Raw genomic sequence first — 15240 nt, 5'->3', positions numbered from 1 at the left:
GAGCCTGGATGCACTTCTGATGGAGGTGGTGCCCTCTCAATAAACTGAATCTGGGATGAGGCAGGGGATGGACTGGATGACCTGGAGGCCTGGAGGCAGGGGATGGACTTGATGACCTGGAGGCCTGGTGCCCGGTCGAACCCGGAGACACAGGCCAGAGCCATGGACCTGTCCCAGGGCCGGAGAGCTGAGCCTGGGGACCACAGAAGCAGTGGTTACATGTGGGACTCCCAAAGGCCAGGTTTGGGAAGGACTGGAGGTTCCCACAAGCCCCAGGGGCAACCATCTCACTCCCATACCTTTACTTTGGAAGCAGAACTACTCTTTTGGTATTTTTTCATATTTAATGGGTTGACTGTGAACATCTCACTAATGACACATACATCATTTTCTCCTTATTCCCCCCTCTCTTTAGTTGTGTACCTGAGGCTGGCATTTCTGCTCCCTAATATTCATAATAATAATAATTCTGGTATTTTTAAGCACTTACTATGTGCCAAGCACTTCTACTTCTGAGGTGTCCATGAGAGGGCGCTGTAGCCACGGCGGTCGACTGATTGACTCCTCAGCTTCGGGTCTGACCAGCTACCCGGATATGAGGGCAGGATTATGTCTACCGACTATATTGTACTCGCCAAAGCATTTAGTAATAATAATAATGGTATCTGTTAAGCATTTACTCTGTGCGAAGCACTGTTCTCAGCGCTGGAGGGGATCCAAGGTAATCAGGTTGTCCCACATGGGGCTCACGGTCTCAATCTCCATTTTACAGATGAGGTCACTGAGGCACAGAGAAGTGAAGTGACTTGCCCAGAGTCACACAGCTGACAAGTGGCAGAGCCGGGATTAGAACCCCTGACCTCTGACTCCCAAGCCCGGGCTCTTTCCATTGAGCCACACTGCTCCCCATACGGTAAGTGCTCAATAAATACTATTGATTGATGTCGCCGGAATGTGCAGTGCCCCTTCTCTCCCTCATCGCCCTTCTCTTAATCCTTCCTCTTTGCTCCCACACCTTAGCTGCCCTTTCCTAAAGAGGGAGAGCCCGCAAAGAACAGGCTCTGCCCCCAGAGAGTCTCTCCCATCTCTTGAAATCTCCCCTTACTCCTTTCCCCTGGGAGTCTCACCTCCTACTGTGAGACTGCAGGGAACTCTTCCCCTAGTGAGTGACCCTGGGCAAGTCACTTTACTTCTCTGGGCCCCAGTTTCCTCATCTGTAAAATGGGGATTCAATGCCTGTCCTTCCTTCCCCTTAGACCGGGAGCCCCGCGAGGGACATGAACCGTGACCAGTACGACTGTCTTCTATCGAACCCAGGGCTTAGCCCACAGTAAGCGCCGAACGGATACCCCTGTGATTATTATTAGCAAGATCCCACCCTCTTACCGGATCGCCTTGATCCACTGGTCCCGCTCCTCCGAGCTGGAGGCGGAGATCTTGTAGGACTGGTGCTTGCCCTCCACCACCTTCCCATCCCCGTCCGTCTTGCAGGCCTTTATCTTCTGCCCCTTGCAGTTGGGGTTGAAGAGCTCCAGGCAGTACTGGAAGGGAGGAAGTGAGAGTGAAGCGGAGGGAGAGGAGAATGGGTGGGGGAAAGATGGGGGTGACAGATGCCGTGAGAAGGGCGGAGGCTGGGGACACTTGGCCGAGGGCTCTAGAGATCCCAACGGGCAGAAGAGGGTAGCCGGTGGGCCCAGAAGCTGGCAGAGATGGGCAAGAGCACACTGGTGGGGGGTGGCCTCCCTTTCTGGACACCCTCTAAGTGGTTGGGATGGAGCACGAGATCCAACCTCCAGGAGGGCAGAGATTCACTCCCTCAATGCCAGCTCCTCTATGGGTCAGCTCGGTGGCCCAGTGGGCAAGAGGAGGCCAGAGAGAAGCCTCCATCCGTAGGAGCACAGGCACAGGATAAACTCACTGCCCAGCTTTGACCTCAGGGCTCAGCGGGCAGGGAGCAAGGTAAGCTTCAGGAACCACTCCCAAGTGACCTTGTGGGTGGAGGGACAAGGGTAACTCCTGACCTGGCCCGGTGTACTTGCTCCCTAACAATAATGATAATAATAATTCTGGTATTCTTAAGCACTTACTATGTGCCAAGCACTGTACTAAGCTCTGGAGTGGATATACGCAAATCGGATTGGACACTTTCTGTCCCACATGGGGCTCACAGCCTTACTCCATATTTTACCGATGAGGTAACTGAGGCACAGAGAAGTGAAACGAAGTGACCTGCCCAAGGTCACACAGCAGGCAGGTGGGGAAGCCGGGTTTAGAACCCAGGTCCTTGTGACTCCCAGACCCGGGCTCTATCCCCTAGGCGACACTGCTTCTCTCAACTCTCCGCTCTGCTCCCCGGGCAGCTATCGGTCGGATCCCTCACCCGCGGAAACCTACCGGCTTCTTGGGGTCTTCCGCCTTCTGGACAGAGAGGTTCTCCAGCGGAATGATGCCCCGGGGTTCTTTGTCCTGGAAGGGAAGAGGCCATCCTGAGTTCTGGCACCCCGGTGCCGGGCACGGGGAGACCTCACCAGGGTCTTGGGAGAGGGCAGGGGCACAGTTTATGGAGTGGATGATGGGGGCAAAGAGGAGTGCAAAGAGGTCAGCTAGGGTCAGGCCAGCGGGGGCCCTCCCGGACCATCCCTCCCATCCACGGTCCCGCCCACACACAGGATGGGGTGGGGGTGGGGGCCGGGGAGGGGTGGGCGGTGGGACTCACTGTGGTGAATTCGAAGTAGTAGAGGCAGTTATCGGTCAGAATGAACCAGCGCCGCTTCCAGGTCTTCACCCTGCCCCCTGGTCAGCCAGAGGGAAGCCAACGGTCAGCCCACGGGGGCAGGGGACGGGGGCACGGGTGGCGGGATGGCAGGTGGCCCAGACCTAGGCTAGAACCCAAGGCCAAGCCGGGCCCCTGCACCGCGGACCTCCCACGCCCAGCTCGGCAGACGCTCCCACAGAATCGTGCAGGGTGGGATGCAGAAATTGATAATAATGACAATAACATTTGTTAAGCACTTACTCTGTGTCAAGAACTGTTCTAATCTCTGGGGTAGATGCAAGCTAATCAGGTTGGACACAGTCCCTGTCCCACATGGGGCTCACACTCTTAATCCCCACTTTATACATGAGGAAACTGAGGCCCAGAGAAGTGAGGTGACTTGTCCAAGGTCACATAGCAGACAGGTGGCAGAGAAGGGATTAGAACCCAGGCCCTTATGACTCCCAGGTCCCTGCTTCCCTGGGGTGGGGGCACCATGGAGGGCCGCGAGGGACCGGGCAGAGCCAAACCTACACGAACCACCCCTGACTCCCCATCCGCAAAATCACACGGTCATACGTACACACCCACACAAGATTTTACGCACCTCCACACAATCGCCCATACCCACCCACCCACACAATCATTCCCTCGTACAATTTCACATCCACATTCACAGTCACGCATACACCCACACAATCACACGTCTATACAGTCTCTCACACATTCACTCCCACCCACTCGCACAGTCACACAATCATTCCCACCCACAATCTCACACACGTACACACCAACACAACCATCATCATTTATCATTTGAATGGGTATTTATTGAGCGCTTACTTTGTGAGGTGCACTGTACTAGCCACAAACACACATTCACCCCTCCGCAAGTGTTCTCTACAATATTGTCTTGATTCCCTAGACTGGCATTCCGCCCCTCTCTTTGACCCCCCTCCCAGGTAATCGCCCCGGAGACTGTGAGCTTCTTGGGGGCAGGAATTGTATGCATCGATTTTATAGTACTGTACTTTTCCAAAGCGCTTATGGTAAAGCACTCAATAAATATCACTGATTGATCGCTTGAGGAGATCCAGTGGAGAATCAGGCCGAATGCCATCCGAGGACTCCACCCTGGGAATTTAGCAAAGACCTAGAACAGCACCGCCCTGGGCCTTGTGTTGCTCCACAAAACTCTGCAGACAGATTCATCCAACTGTAAACTCCTGGAGGGCAGGGACCCCGTCTTTCACGTCGGCTGTATGTTCTCAAGAACTGAAGGCCGTGATCTGTCTCTGTACACTGCAGTTCCTGATATGTTCATACTTCCCTCTTCTTGTCATTTGATTTACATAGATTTGCACGTTACAAGTCAGTCCGCACTTTTCTAATAATAATGCTGGTATTTGTTAAGTGCTTATTATGTGCGGAGCACTGTTCTAAGCGCCGAGGAGATACAGGGTAATCGGGTTGTCCCACGTGAGGCTCACAGTTAATCCCCATTTTACAGATGAGGTAACTGAGGCACAGAGAAGTGAAGTGACTTGCCCACAGTCACAGAGCTGACAAGCGGCTGAGCCGGGATTCGAACCCATGACCTCTGACTCCCAAGCCCGGGTTCTTTCCGCTGAGCCACGCTGCTTCTCTAATAATGTTGGCATTCGTTAAGCGCTTACTATGTGCCGAGCACTGTTCTAAGCGCTGGTGTAGATACAGGGTAATCAGGTTGTCCCACGTGAGGCTCACAGTCTTAATCCCCATTTTACAGATGAGGTCACTGAGGCACAACGAAGTTAAGTGACTTGCCCACAGTCACACAACTAAGTGGCAGAGTCGGCACTCGAACCCAAGCCCTCTGACTCCCAAGCCCGGGCTCTTTGCACTGAGCCACGCTATTCTGCCACTTGTCAGCTGTGTGACTGTGGGCAAGTCACTTCACTTCTCTGTGCCTCAGTGACCTCATCTGTAAAATGGGAATTAACTGTGAGCCTCACCTGATGACTTTGGATCTCCCCCAGTGCTTAGAAGAGTGCTCTGCACATAGCAAGCGCTTAACAAATACCAACATTAATTCATTAGATTGCCCACTCTAAGGCTTCCATTTCAGGATAGTTTCCTTATCTTTCCTATCCCTTTTGGCCTATTCCACCTCTCCACCCCTGCTCAATCGACTGAAGCTCTGTGCTCCCATGCCCTGTTGACCCTCAGCCCAGAGAGCACTGTTTAGAAGCTACTGAACCCCTGAACTCTCCCCACAGTGGGGTCAACAGATCAGCCCTGGAGACTGAGTCTCCCTGGAGAGACTCAAGGAGGTCAGCTTGATTGTTTGGTTCATTTTTGTTTTATGGGATTTGTTAAGGACTTAGTATGTGTCAAAGCACTGTTCTAAGTGCTGGGGGAGATACAGGTAGGACACAGTCCCTGCCCCACATGGAGCTCACAGTCTAAGTAGGAGGGAGAAGGATTTAATCTCCATTTTACAGTTGAGGAAACTGAGGTACAGAACAGTTAAGTGACTTTTCCAAGGTCACACAAAAAGCAATTGACAGAGTTGGGATTAAAACCCAGGCTCCCTGACCCCCAGACCCACGCTCTTTCCATTAGGCCGTGCTATTTGATAGATTAAATCTCTGCTTGAGATGCGGGAGGTGCACTTTTTATTATTATTCTATTTATTAAGGTCTTAGCATGTGCCAGGCACTGTGCTAAGCTCTGAAGTCAAAAGAAGATAATCAGATCAGGCACAGTCCCTGTCCCCCATGGTCTAAGAGGGAGGGAGAGCTGATGTCTTGTCATTTTGCAGATGAGGAAACTGAAGCCCAGAGAAGTGAAGTGCCTAGCCGAAGGTCCCAAGGTAGGCCAGGGGAGGAGCTGGGATTAGAACCCGGTCTCCTGACTCCCAAACAATCAATCATTGGTATTTATTGAGCACTTACTGAATGCTTGAAAAGTGCAATACGACAGAGTAGACACAATTCCTGCCCACAAGGAGCTTCCAGTCTCCAGAAGGTCCTCATATTTAACAGTGAATGCTGGAAGAGAAGCTCGATGGATGAGTTTCCAAAGTGATCAGGAAGTCACTAACGGATGAAGTCCCGTGTCCTTTCCACTAGGCTATCCTCAGGTCCGCTCGACTGTATATATCTTTATCACCCTATTTATGTTGTTTATTTTGTTTAATGAGCTGTACATACCCTGATTCTATTTAGTTGCCATTGTTTTTATGAGATGTTCTTCCCCTTGACTCTATTTATTGTCATTGTTCTTGTCTGCCTGTCTCCCCCGATTAGACTGTAAGCCCGTCAAACGGAGGGACCCTCTCTATCTGTTGCCGACTTGTTCATTCCAAGCGCTTAGTACAGTGCTCTGCACATAGTAAGCGCTCAATTAATACTATTGAATGAATGAATGAAGGTCAGGAGGTGACTGCTCCCCTCCCCCACCCACAGGTCCAACCCCAGCCCCAGTCTCCAGGGACAGAGATGACTGGCCTCTCACCGAGTTTGAGCAGCCAGCCTTCGAGATCGGGGTTGAAGAAGGTGTGAGTGAGGTCATTTCCATCATCCTCAGGGATGGAGAACGGCTCGCTCTTGATGCTCTCGAAGAGATTCTGCACAAGGAAGAAGAGGGCTCTAGGGAGGAACCTTGAGGTGATGGGGGAAGGGAGAGGTCTCTCCCCCTGGGCTGGGGAGACCTCTGGATTTCTCTGGACCATCCAGCCTGCTGCTCACCCATGCAGCTAAGGGGGTTTGTGCCCAGGAACTAGTGGCCCATTAATATTACCTTATCCCCTTACCCCCTTCCACTGGAAATACACCTGGGCAGGTGCACCCATGGGCTTCCCTGGGCTGCCTTGGGCCTCCAAACCCATTCCCAGGACCTGGAGACAATCCCCATGGCTCACATCTACACACTGCATCGCTCTGATTACAGTGGGAGCTCCTTGGGGACAGGAAACATGTCAGCTGCTGTTATTGCTCCGGCTGTATTTTCCCAAGTGCTCAGTCCAGTGCACTGCAGCCAGTAGGTGCTCAGTTAGCACCATTCTGATTTCTAGCCTGTAAACTCATTATGGGCAGGGAATGTGTCTATTCATTTATTCATTCATTCACTCACTCATGTTTTTGTTATATTGTACTCTCCCAATCGCTTAGTACAGTGCTTTGCACACAAAACCCAATCAATCAATCAATGGTATTTATTGAGTGTTTACTACGTGTAGAACACTGTACTGAGCACTGAGAGAGTACAATATAGCAGAATTAGCAGACATGTTCCCTGTCCAGCAGGATCCCAGGGTCCGGGGCTAGCAAGGGTGACGAGGGGGCTGGCAGGAGGCCAGGGGCTGGGAGGAGAGGTAAGAGGAGAGGGGATTCAGCATCACTAATAGCTGCTCACCACTGGGCACGGGGGAGGGAAGGCGGAGAGAATGGGCTGCATTTTGGGTGAGACCTGGGTGAGATGGGGGTGAAATCCAGGCGATACCAGAGAAGCGTGGCAGCTATGGCCGCAAGACCCCCGGAGGTGACGGCAAGTTGGAGGGGGGAGCTGGGTTTCCGGCCTCGCTTACAGACCCGGGCACATGGGCAGAGAGGAACCCTGGCCAATCGGAGGGAAATACGTAAGATTCCTCCCCTTCACCCCCCTCAATTTGCCCATCCCATCCAGCATGATTGGCAAAGGGCTTTATGGAGCAAGAAGCGTGTGGTCAGCTGGGCAGGCTCCCACCCCCTGATTTCAGAGGGAGTCAGGCAGCCCGAGGAGCACCGGGTCCCCTCGCCTCACAGCCCAAGGCACAAACCGGCAGCCTGACCCCGAGTCCATGGCAAATATGGGGAAGCCCAGCCATCTCTTCCCCTTTCACCATTTCCCCAAGGTCTCCCCTCCCGGGAGGACGTGATCTGAGTCACACACGCCAGCGTCACATCCGTGGGTTATTTGTCCAACCGGTTGGAGAGTTCCTCATCGGGAGCCTGGCCGGAGTTGCGCGGTCCAGCCAGGACATCCCTGATTGACTAATATTTGAAGATCGTGCAACTTCCTGTAATCAGGTGGGCAGGGCGGGGGGCAGACGGTGGGGATCTATGGAACCCCAGGATATGGCAGCAGTGGGGGTTGCTCTGCCCGTTTCCCAGGGAGGGCCGGGATGGTGGGGGGCGCGGATGGTGGGGGGCACTTAAGGCACACACAGCAGCCTTTATGGCTCCACCTCCCCCAGCCCCTTTGCCAGACGGTTCTCACTTCCTGCGGTCACTAACTGGGCATCGTGACTCACCGGTCCCCATCTGGGGGCCTCGGAGAACCCCAAGAGAGTGACCTTGGCCAAAAGAGAAGCAGTGTGGCCTAGTGGAAAGAGCGTGGGAGTTAGAAGACCTGGGTTCTAATCCCAGTTCTCCCAAATGCTTGTTGTGTGACCTTGGCCAAATCACTTAATAATAATAATAATTATGGTATTTGTTAAGCGCTTATATGTGCCAGGCACTCTGCTAAGCGCTGGGGTGGATCCAAGCAAATCAGGTTGGACACTGTCCATGTCTCACATGGGGCTCACAGTCTTAACCCCCATTTTACAGATGAGGTAAATGAGACAGAGGGAAGTTAAGAGACTTGCTCAAGGCCACACAGCAAAAAAGTGGCGGATGCGGCATTAGAACCCATGACCTTCTGACTCCCAGGCCCGTGCTCTATCCACCTCACCGTGCTGCTTCCCATCAGGTTGAACGCAGTCCCTGTCCCACGTGGGGCTCACAGTCTCACTCCCCATTTTACAGATGAGGGAACTGAGGCACAGAAAAGTGAAGTGATTTGCCCAAGGTCACACAGCAGTCAAGTAGTGGATCCGGGACTAGAACCCATGACCTTCTGATTAACTCCTCCATGGCTCTGTTCTCCTGTTTTCCCTCCTACTTAGACAGTGAGCCTCATGCAGGACAGGGACTGTGTCCAACAAAATTCATTTGGATCTACCTCAGCGCTTAGGTAGTCTAAAACTGTTTGACTGAATCAGCAGGGGACAGACCATCTGAAAATCAACTCTCCCGAATACAACAAGTTGACTGGTCACCCTAGCTTTTCAGGGGAGGAGACGTCTTTTCTCTTCCCCACCTGCCTCCCAATCCTGGCTGCAAATGTCCACACCGGCCCCAGGACCGTTGACTTGCTTGACACATACCAAGCACTTCATGAATACTCATTTCTTTTTTAAAGAGATACTGGGAATTGAAGTCAAATCACCCTCCCCCTTTATAATATTGCTGGTATTTGTTAAGCGCTTACTACGTGCAGGGCACTGTTCTAAGCGCTGAGATAGATACAGGGTAATCAAGTTGTCCCACGTGAGGCTCACAGTTAATTCCCATTTTACAGATGAGGGAAGTGAGGCCCAGAGAAGTTAAGTGACTTGCCCACAGTCACACAGCTGACTCTGCATAGACCTGAGGGGGCAGGGGGAATTCATACCCATGGGATACCTGGATAATACAAGTTTGGACTTATTTAATGCCTTTATCTTTTAATGGCTTTACACAACCATAATCTCAGCCCCCCTCAACTCCCTTTCAGAAGGTGAAACAGAGGCCCGGTGAGCATCAGTGTGGCCTGGTGGAAGGCCTGAGAGTCTGAGGAACTGGGTTCTAATCCTGCCTCTGCCTCTCTCCTGCTGTGTTACCTTGAATAAGTCACTTCACTTCTCTTTGCCTCCATTTCCTCATCTGTAAAATCGGGATTTAATGCCCATTCTCTGTCTCTTAGACTGAGCCCTTTTTGTGATGGGGATTGCGTTTTGACAATCTTGTACCCACCCCAACACTTAGCTTAGTGGTCGGCACGTTGTACGCACTTAACAAATACCACAATGATGAGGATGGTGATTATTGTTAGAGAGGTGAAATAACTTGGCTCCAGCCACAGGGTAGGTCAAGGGGAAGGACTGGCTCTAGGATTAAAAAGAGGTAACGGTTGGAACTAAAAAAGTCCGGACATCCCTTTGCAAATTCCCGTCTTTGTGCAAGCGACAGACTTGCGTGCGTGACATTCTGTTACGCAACCCAAGGACACTCACCGGAAGGTTCTGTCTACAAGAAGCAGCTTGGCTAAGTGGGTAGAGCCCAGGCCTGGGAGTCGAAAGGATCTGGGTTCTAATCCAGGCTCTGCCACTTGTCTGCTGTGTGACCTTGGACAGGTCACTTAACTTCTCCATGCCTCAGTTCCCTCATCTGTAAAATGGGGATTAAAACTGTGAGCCCCATGTGGGTCAGGGACTGTTTCCAATCTGATTAATTTGTATCTACCCCGATGCTTAGAACAGTGCCTGGCGCACAGTAAGCACTTAACAAGTATCATAATTATCATTATTATTATTAAGTTGGTGGAGCCTATATGGATTTGCCAAGCTTGCCACCAGGTAGACTTTCAGCCCTGCCCTTCCTTGCTCTAATGCCTCCCGGTTCCCATCCCAGGTCCCGGAAACCCACCGCCACTTCCGAGATGGCGGCAGGAGCTGAGGTGGAGGTAAGCTTGCTGTTTAAAAGTGAAAATGGCAGATATAAAATAATAATAACAATAATTATGACCAGCTAAGGAGCAGCAGAGCCAGGGCTGCTGTGCTTGGAAAGCAGGGTCAGAGGTCAGCGGCCCTGGCTCTCCCTTCTGTGGACTCTGCCCACTGGCCCCTCGGATTTCTTCTTTCTTCTTTTCTTTATGGTATTTGTTAAGCACTTACTAGGTGCCAGGCATTGTACTAAGGTACATGATACATGTTAATCAGGTTGGACACAGTCCATGTCCCACATGGGGTTCACAGTATTAATACCCATTTTACAGATGAGGGACCTGAGGCACAGAGAAGTGAAGTGACTTGCCCGAGATCACACAGCAGACAAGTGGTGGAACCGGGCTTAGAACCCAGATCCTTCTGACTCCCAGGCCCTTACTCTATCCACTAGATAACGCGACCTGGATTTGCAATCACTCGGCCCCTTGGCAGCCAGTGCTCCCATAGCTCAGGAAGAGGAGAAGCAAGAAAAGGAGGCAGAGGAGAAGAAAAAGGAGGAGGAACAAGAAGGGGAAGTGAAGGAGAGAGAGATGCAAGGGAAGCTGCCCAAATTCCTTCCTTTTTCTTTTCCTCCTCACTGCGGAGCGGTCCCCCCAACCCCACCACCAGGGCAGATGTTGGATCCCCCAGGACTGCTTTGGAGGCCTTCAGGGTGGCAGATAGAGTCTCCTAAACCGTGGTCATACTGCCCAATGCCGGGCACCTGGTCGCACTCCCCAAACCTCAGCAAAATGTGGGGACGATGCCCGTGGTTTAGGGAGCAAAAAAGGTTCGTCTGCTGGTCTCCCCCATTGGAGTGTAAGCTCTCTGGGAGCAGGAATCAGGTCTGTTATTTTGACTATACTCTCTCCGGGCATTAGTACAATACCCTGGCCTCAGTAGCTTCTCAATACATACTACTGAATGGCTCCCTCGTGACAGCCATTGCAATACAATGAGTCTTCCTGAAAAGTTTCCTGGAGGAGAAGGAGGAGGGGGAAGGAGGAAGAGAAGAAGAAGGAGGGGGAGGGGGTAGGAGGAAGAGGGAGATGAGAAGGAGGAAGAAGAAGTCAAAGAGAAGGGGAAGAGGAAGACGTCTTTTGAGAATATAACATGCTGGTGCCTTGATTCTTTGTTAATGTTTAATGAACAGTTTGAAGGTTCTTCACCAACTCACCCCCGCTACAGACATGCTCTCTTCACCCACAACTTCCCAATCCTCTCTATCCTTTCCTTCCAGACTAAACTGTGGTGCTTCTTGCAGATGAGATGATCAAGTCTCCCCACTCCCCTCCCCACTTGACACAGTTCCAGAGAAAGGCAGGGGACCCTTCTTCCGGCTGCATGACCGTAAGCCTCAGCTTCCTCATCTGTGAAATGGGAAAATGTTTGTCTCCTCTCCTACTGGGAGGCTGAGAAGTGATGGGGGTGGTGCTTGGGGGGAGTGAATGCCAAAAAGGAATGGGGAAGGATTATCTACCCCAGTGCCACAGCATTTACATACATAGCTATAGTTTATTTATATTGACGTCTGTCTCCCCGTTAAACTGTAAGAGCCGTATGGGTGGGGAATGTGTCCGTTGTATTGTACTCTCCCAAGTGCATAGTGCAGTGCTCTGCATACGGTAAGCGCTCAATAAATATGATTGACTGACCCCTCTCCATCACTTCCATCCCTTGCTCACCACATTCCTCCAGGTTGGAACTCCCTCTTTACATATGACAGACCACTGCCCTTCCCACTCCCTTCCCTGATTCATTCTGAGCACCCCAAGTCATATAAACCCACCACCCCCATAATAATAATAATGATGATGGTATTTGTTAAGCGCTTACCATATGCCAATCACTGTTCTAAGCACTGGGGGAGATACAAGGTTATTCAGGTTGTCCTAGGTGGGGCTCACAGTCTTAATCCTCATTTAACAGGTGAGGTAACTGAGGCACAGAGAAGTTAAGTGACTTGCCCAAAGTCTCATGGCTGACAAGTGGCAGAGCTGGGATTAGAAGCCACGACCTCTGACTCCCGAGCCCATGCTCTTTCCACTAGCCCTGGGAGTCAGAGAGTCATGGGTTCTAACCCTGGCTCTGACACTGGTTTGCACTGTGACCTTGGGCAAGTCATTTAACTTCTCTGTGCCTCACTTACCTCATCTGGAAAATGGGGATTGAAACTCTGAGCCCAACATGGGACAGGGATTGTGTCCAACCTGATTTGCTTGTATCCACCCCAGCACTTAGTACAGTGCCTGGGACATAGTAAGCACTTAACAAATACCAGAATGGTTATTATTGTCCTCTGAACATATGTATATGTGTTTATTCTATTGCACCCACAACTATTAATTTTGATTACTCTGTCATTGGAGCTCCATATGGGCAGGGATTGTATCTGCTAATTCCGTTGGCCTCCTTCCAGCTCTTGTACTCCCAACTCAGAAGCACAATTACCTCACTCTAATAATGACGATGATAATAATAATTATAATGGTGTTTGTTAACTATGTGCCAAGCACTGTTCTAAGCCCTGGGGTAAATACAAGATAATCACATTGGACATAGTCCCTGTCCAACACTGGGCTCACAGTCTAAGAGGGGAGAGAGAACTGCTACGGAATCTCTATTTCACAGATGAGGAGACTGAGACCCAGAGTGGTCGAGTGATTTCCTAGACTTGCTGTGGGCGGGGAATATGTCCACTATATTGTACTGCACTCTCCCAAGCACTTAGAACAGTGCTCTGCACACAGTAAGCGCTCGGGAAATACGGTTGACTGAATGACCTACTTGCCCAAGGTCACACACGACAGGCGAGTGGCGGAGTCGGGTTTAGAACACAGGTCCCCCGCTCCCAGTCCTCAGATGCAGGGTCAGGGCCCCCTTGCTCCGGCTCCCCCCAGGACAGGAGAAGAAGAGGTCATGGGCAGCGGGAGTCAACCCCGGGGAGGGGCTGCCACCGGCTCTTACCTTGAGCAGTTCCTCGGGCAGGTCTCCACCCTCGTTGATGCCCCGGTTCATGGACACAAAGCGCTCAAAGGGGGGCTTGTCCCGCACGTTGGGGTTGTGCAGGCTGGTGTTCAGCATGATGACCGAGAAGGAGAGCACGTAGCAGGTGTCTGTGGGGCGGGAAGGGGCGACGGTCACCATCCTCGACCTCCCTCCCTGCCACCGCTCCGCCCTCGAGGCCCGTTCTGGAGCTGCCGCGGGACAGATCAGCTGGGCTCCTCCCAACCGCCCACAGCACAGACCGGCAGGAGAGACGGGTGTCCGGCTGCCCCTTACCCGTGGACTGGAAGACCCCCGGGTTGCAGACGCAGTAGCGCGTGGCGAACGCCTCCATCATCCGATCGATCTTCTGGGCCTCGCCCGGCAGCCGAAAGCTCCACAGGAACTGCCTGCCAAGGGCACGTGGGTGGAAGAGAGTGAGTCCGTAAGCTCCCTGACCACAGCAGGGCTCAGGTACACCGGCACGGCTGTTACTACTAATAATATGATGGTATTTAATAAGTACTTCCTATGTGCCAAGTGCTGTGCTAAGCTTTGGGAAAGATATAATAAAAACAACAAGCAGCGTGGTCTAGTGGATAGAGCATGGGGCCTGGGAATCAGAAGGACCTGGGTTCTAATCTCAGCTCTGCCACTTGCCTGCTGAGTGATCTTGGGTAAGTCACTTCACTTTTCTGTGCCTCAGTTACCTCCTCTGGAAAACAGGGATTAAGACTGTGAGCCCTATGTGGAACAAGGACTGCATGCAACCTGATTAGACCCCCTTACTTAATACAGTGCCTGGAACATAGTAAGCATTTTACAAATACCACAGAAAACCCAATAATAATGATAATAACTTGGGTTTCTATGTATTAAGTGCTGCGCTAGAAACAGTATAAGCCAGTGGAACACAGACCCCATCCCACAAAGGGCTCACTGTCCCAGATGGAAGGAGAACAAGTATTTTATCTCCCTTTTACAGATAAGGAAACTGAGTCCCAGAGCAATTCAGTGACTTGCCCCAGCTCAGATAGTAGGGAAGTGATGTAGCGGAGATTGGCACTCAGGTTTCTGCCTCCCAGTCTGGTGTTCTTTCCACTAGACCACATCTTTATTGTGCTCTGCCAAATGCTGAGTTCAGTGCTCTTCCCACAGTGGGTGCTCACTAAATACAATTGGTGATGGTGCTGATGGAGAATTGGCTCCCAGCATGAAGGGATCCCATGGCGGCACTACAAACCCTCTCCCCCTTCTCCAATCAATCAATCGATCAATCGATGAACCGTATATATTGAGTGCTTACGGCAGGCACAGCACTGTACTCGCTGCGCGCAGGGAACGTGTCTGTTACATTGGTGTATTGTACACTCCCAAGTATATTGTACTCTCCCAAGTACTTAGCACAGTGCTCTGAACACAGTAAGCATTCAATAAATACGACTGAGTGACCGACCGGTTGGGAGAATACAGTATAACAGAGTTGGTAGATAAGTTCCTTGCCCACAATGAGCTCATAGTCTAGAGACGGAGAAAAACATTTATATAAATAAATTGCAGATATATAGGTAAGTGCACTATAACAGAGTTGGCAGGTATGTTCCCTACCTACAGCGAGCTCCAGTCTAGAGGGGCAGACAGACATTAATATAAATAAATGATGGATATGGACATAAGAGCTGTGAGGCTGAGGGAGGGTTGAACAAAGGGCCAAGTGCCAAATACTACCCACAGGAGAGCTGGAAAGCATCAGGTTCCCTCCTGGCCGGGGCACTGACCCTGCCCACTCCAGCCCGGGCTCCGCGCAAGGGCATGGTCTGGGATTCCTGCTGGGGTGGGCCAACCAGTCGCCCTGGGTACAGAGTGTTTAGTACAGTGCTTCGCACACAGTAAGCGCTCAATAAATACGATTGAATGAATGAATGAACCCGTTGTGGTCCCTAAGCGTGTGCTGGAGACCCCACCCGCT

At 51.5% G+C, this 15240-nt stretch overlaps 1 protein-coding gene across 3 annotated transcripts in view; it reads right to left on the bottom strand.

Moving 5' to 3' along the window:
• CYTH4 (cytohesin 4) overlaps positions 1 to 15240 on the bottom strand; it is a 29227-nt gene that overhangs the window by 1259 nt on the left and 12728 nt on the right. For 2 of the 3 annotated variants that reach the window (XM_029078468.2, XM_029078469.2), the window contains 5 exons: positions 13569 to 13681; positions 13254 to 13402; positions 6254 to 6365; positions 2395 to 2466; positions 1387 to 1541 (listed from right to left, as the gene is read on the bottom strand). In XM_029078468.2, the coding sequence (XP_028934301.1) occupies positions 1387 to 1541; positions 2395 to 2466; positions 6254 to 6365; positions 13254 to 13402; positions 13569 to 13681 (601 nt within the window). Of the gene's footprint in view, positions 1 to 1386; positions 1542 to 2394; positions 2467 to 2716; positions 2794 to 6253; positions 6366 to 13253; positions 13403 to 13568; positions 13682 to 15240 lie in introns of all 3 variants that reach the window. The other variant, XM_029078470.1, reaches the window with a different exon arrangement.

This window comes from Ornithorhynchus anatinus, chromosome 14, assembly GCF_004115215.2.
Source record: "Ornithorhynchus anatinus isolate Pmale09 chromosome 14, mOrnAna1.pri.v4, whole genome shotgun sequence".
Classification (NCBI taxonomy): domain Eukaryota; kingdom Metazoa; phylum Chordata; class Mammalia; order Monotremata; family Ornithorhynchidae; genus Ornithorhynchus; species Ornithorhynchus anatinus.
Note: the sequence above shows the minus strand (reverse complement) of the source record. Positions and strands in the feature narration are given on the sequence as shown.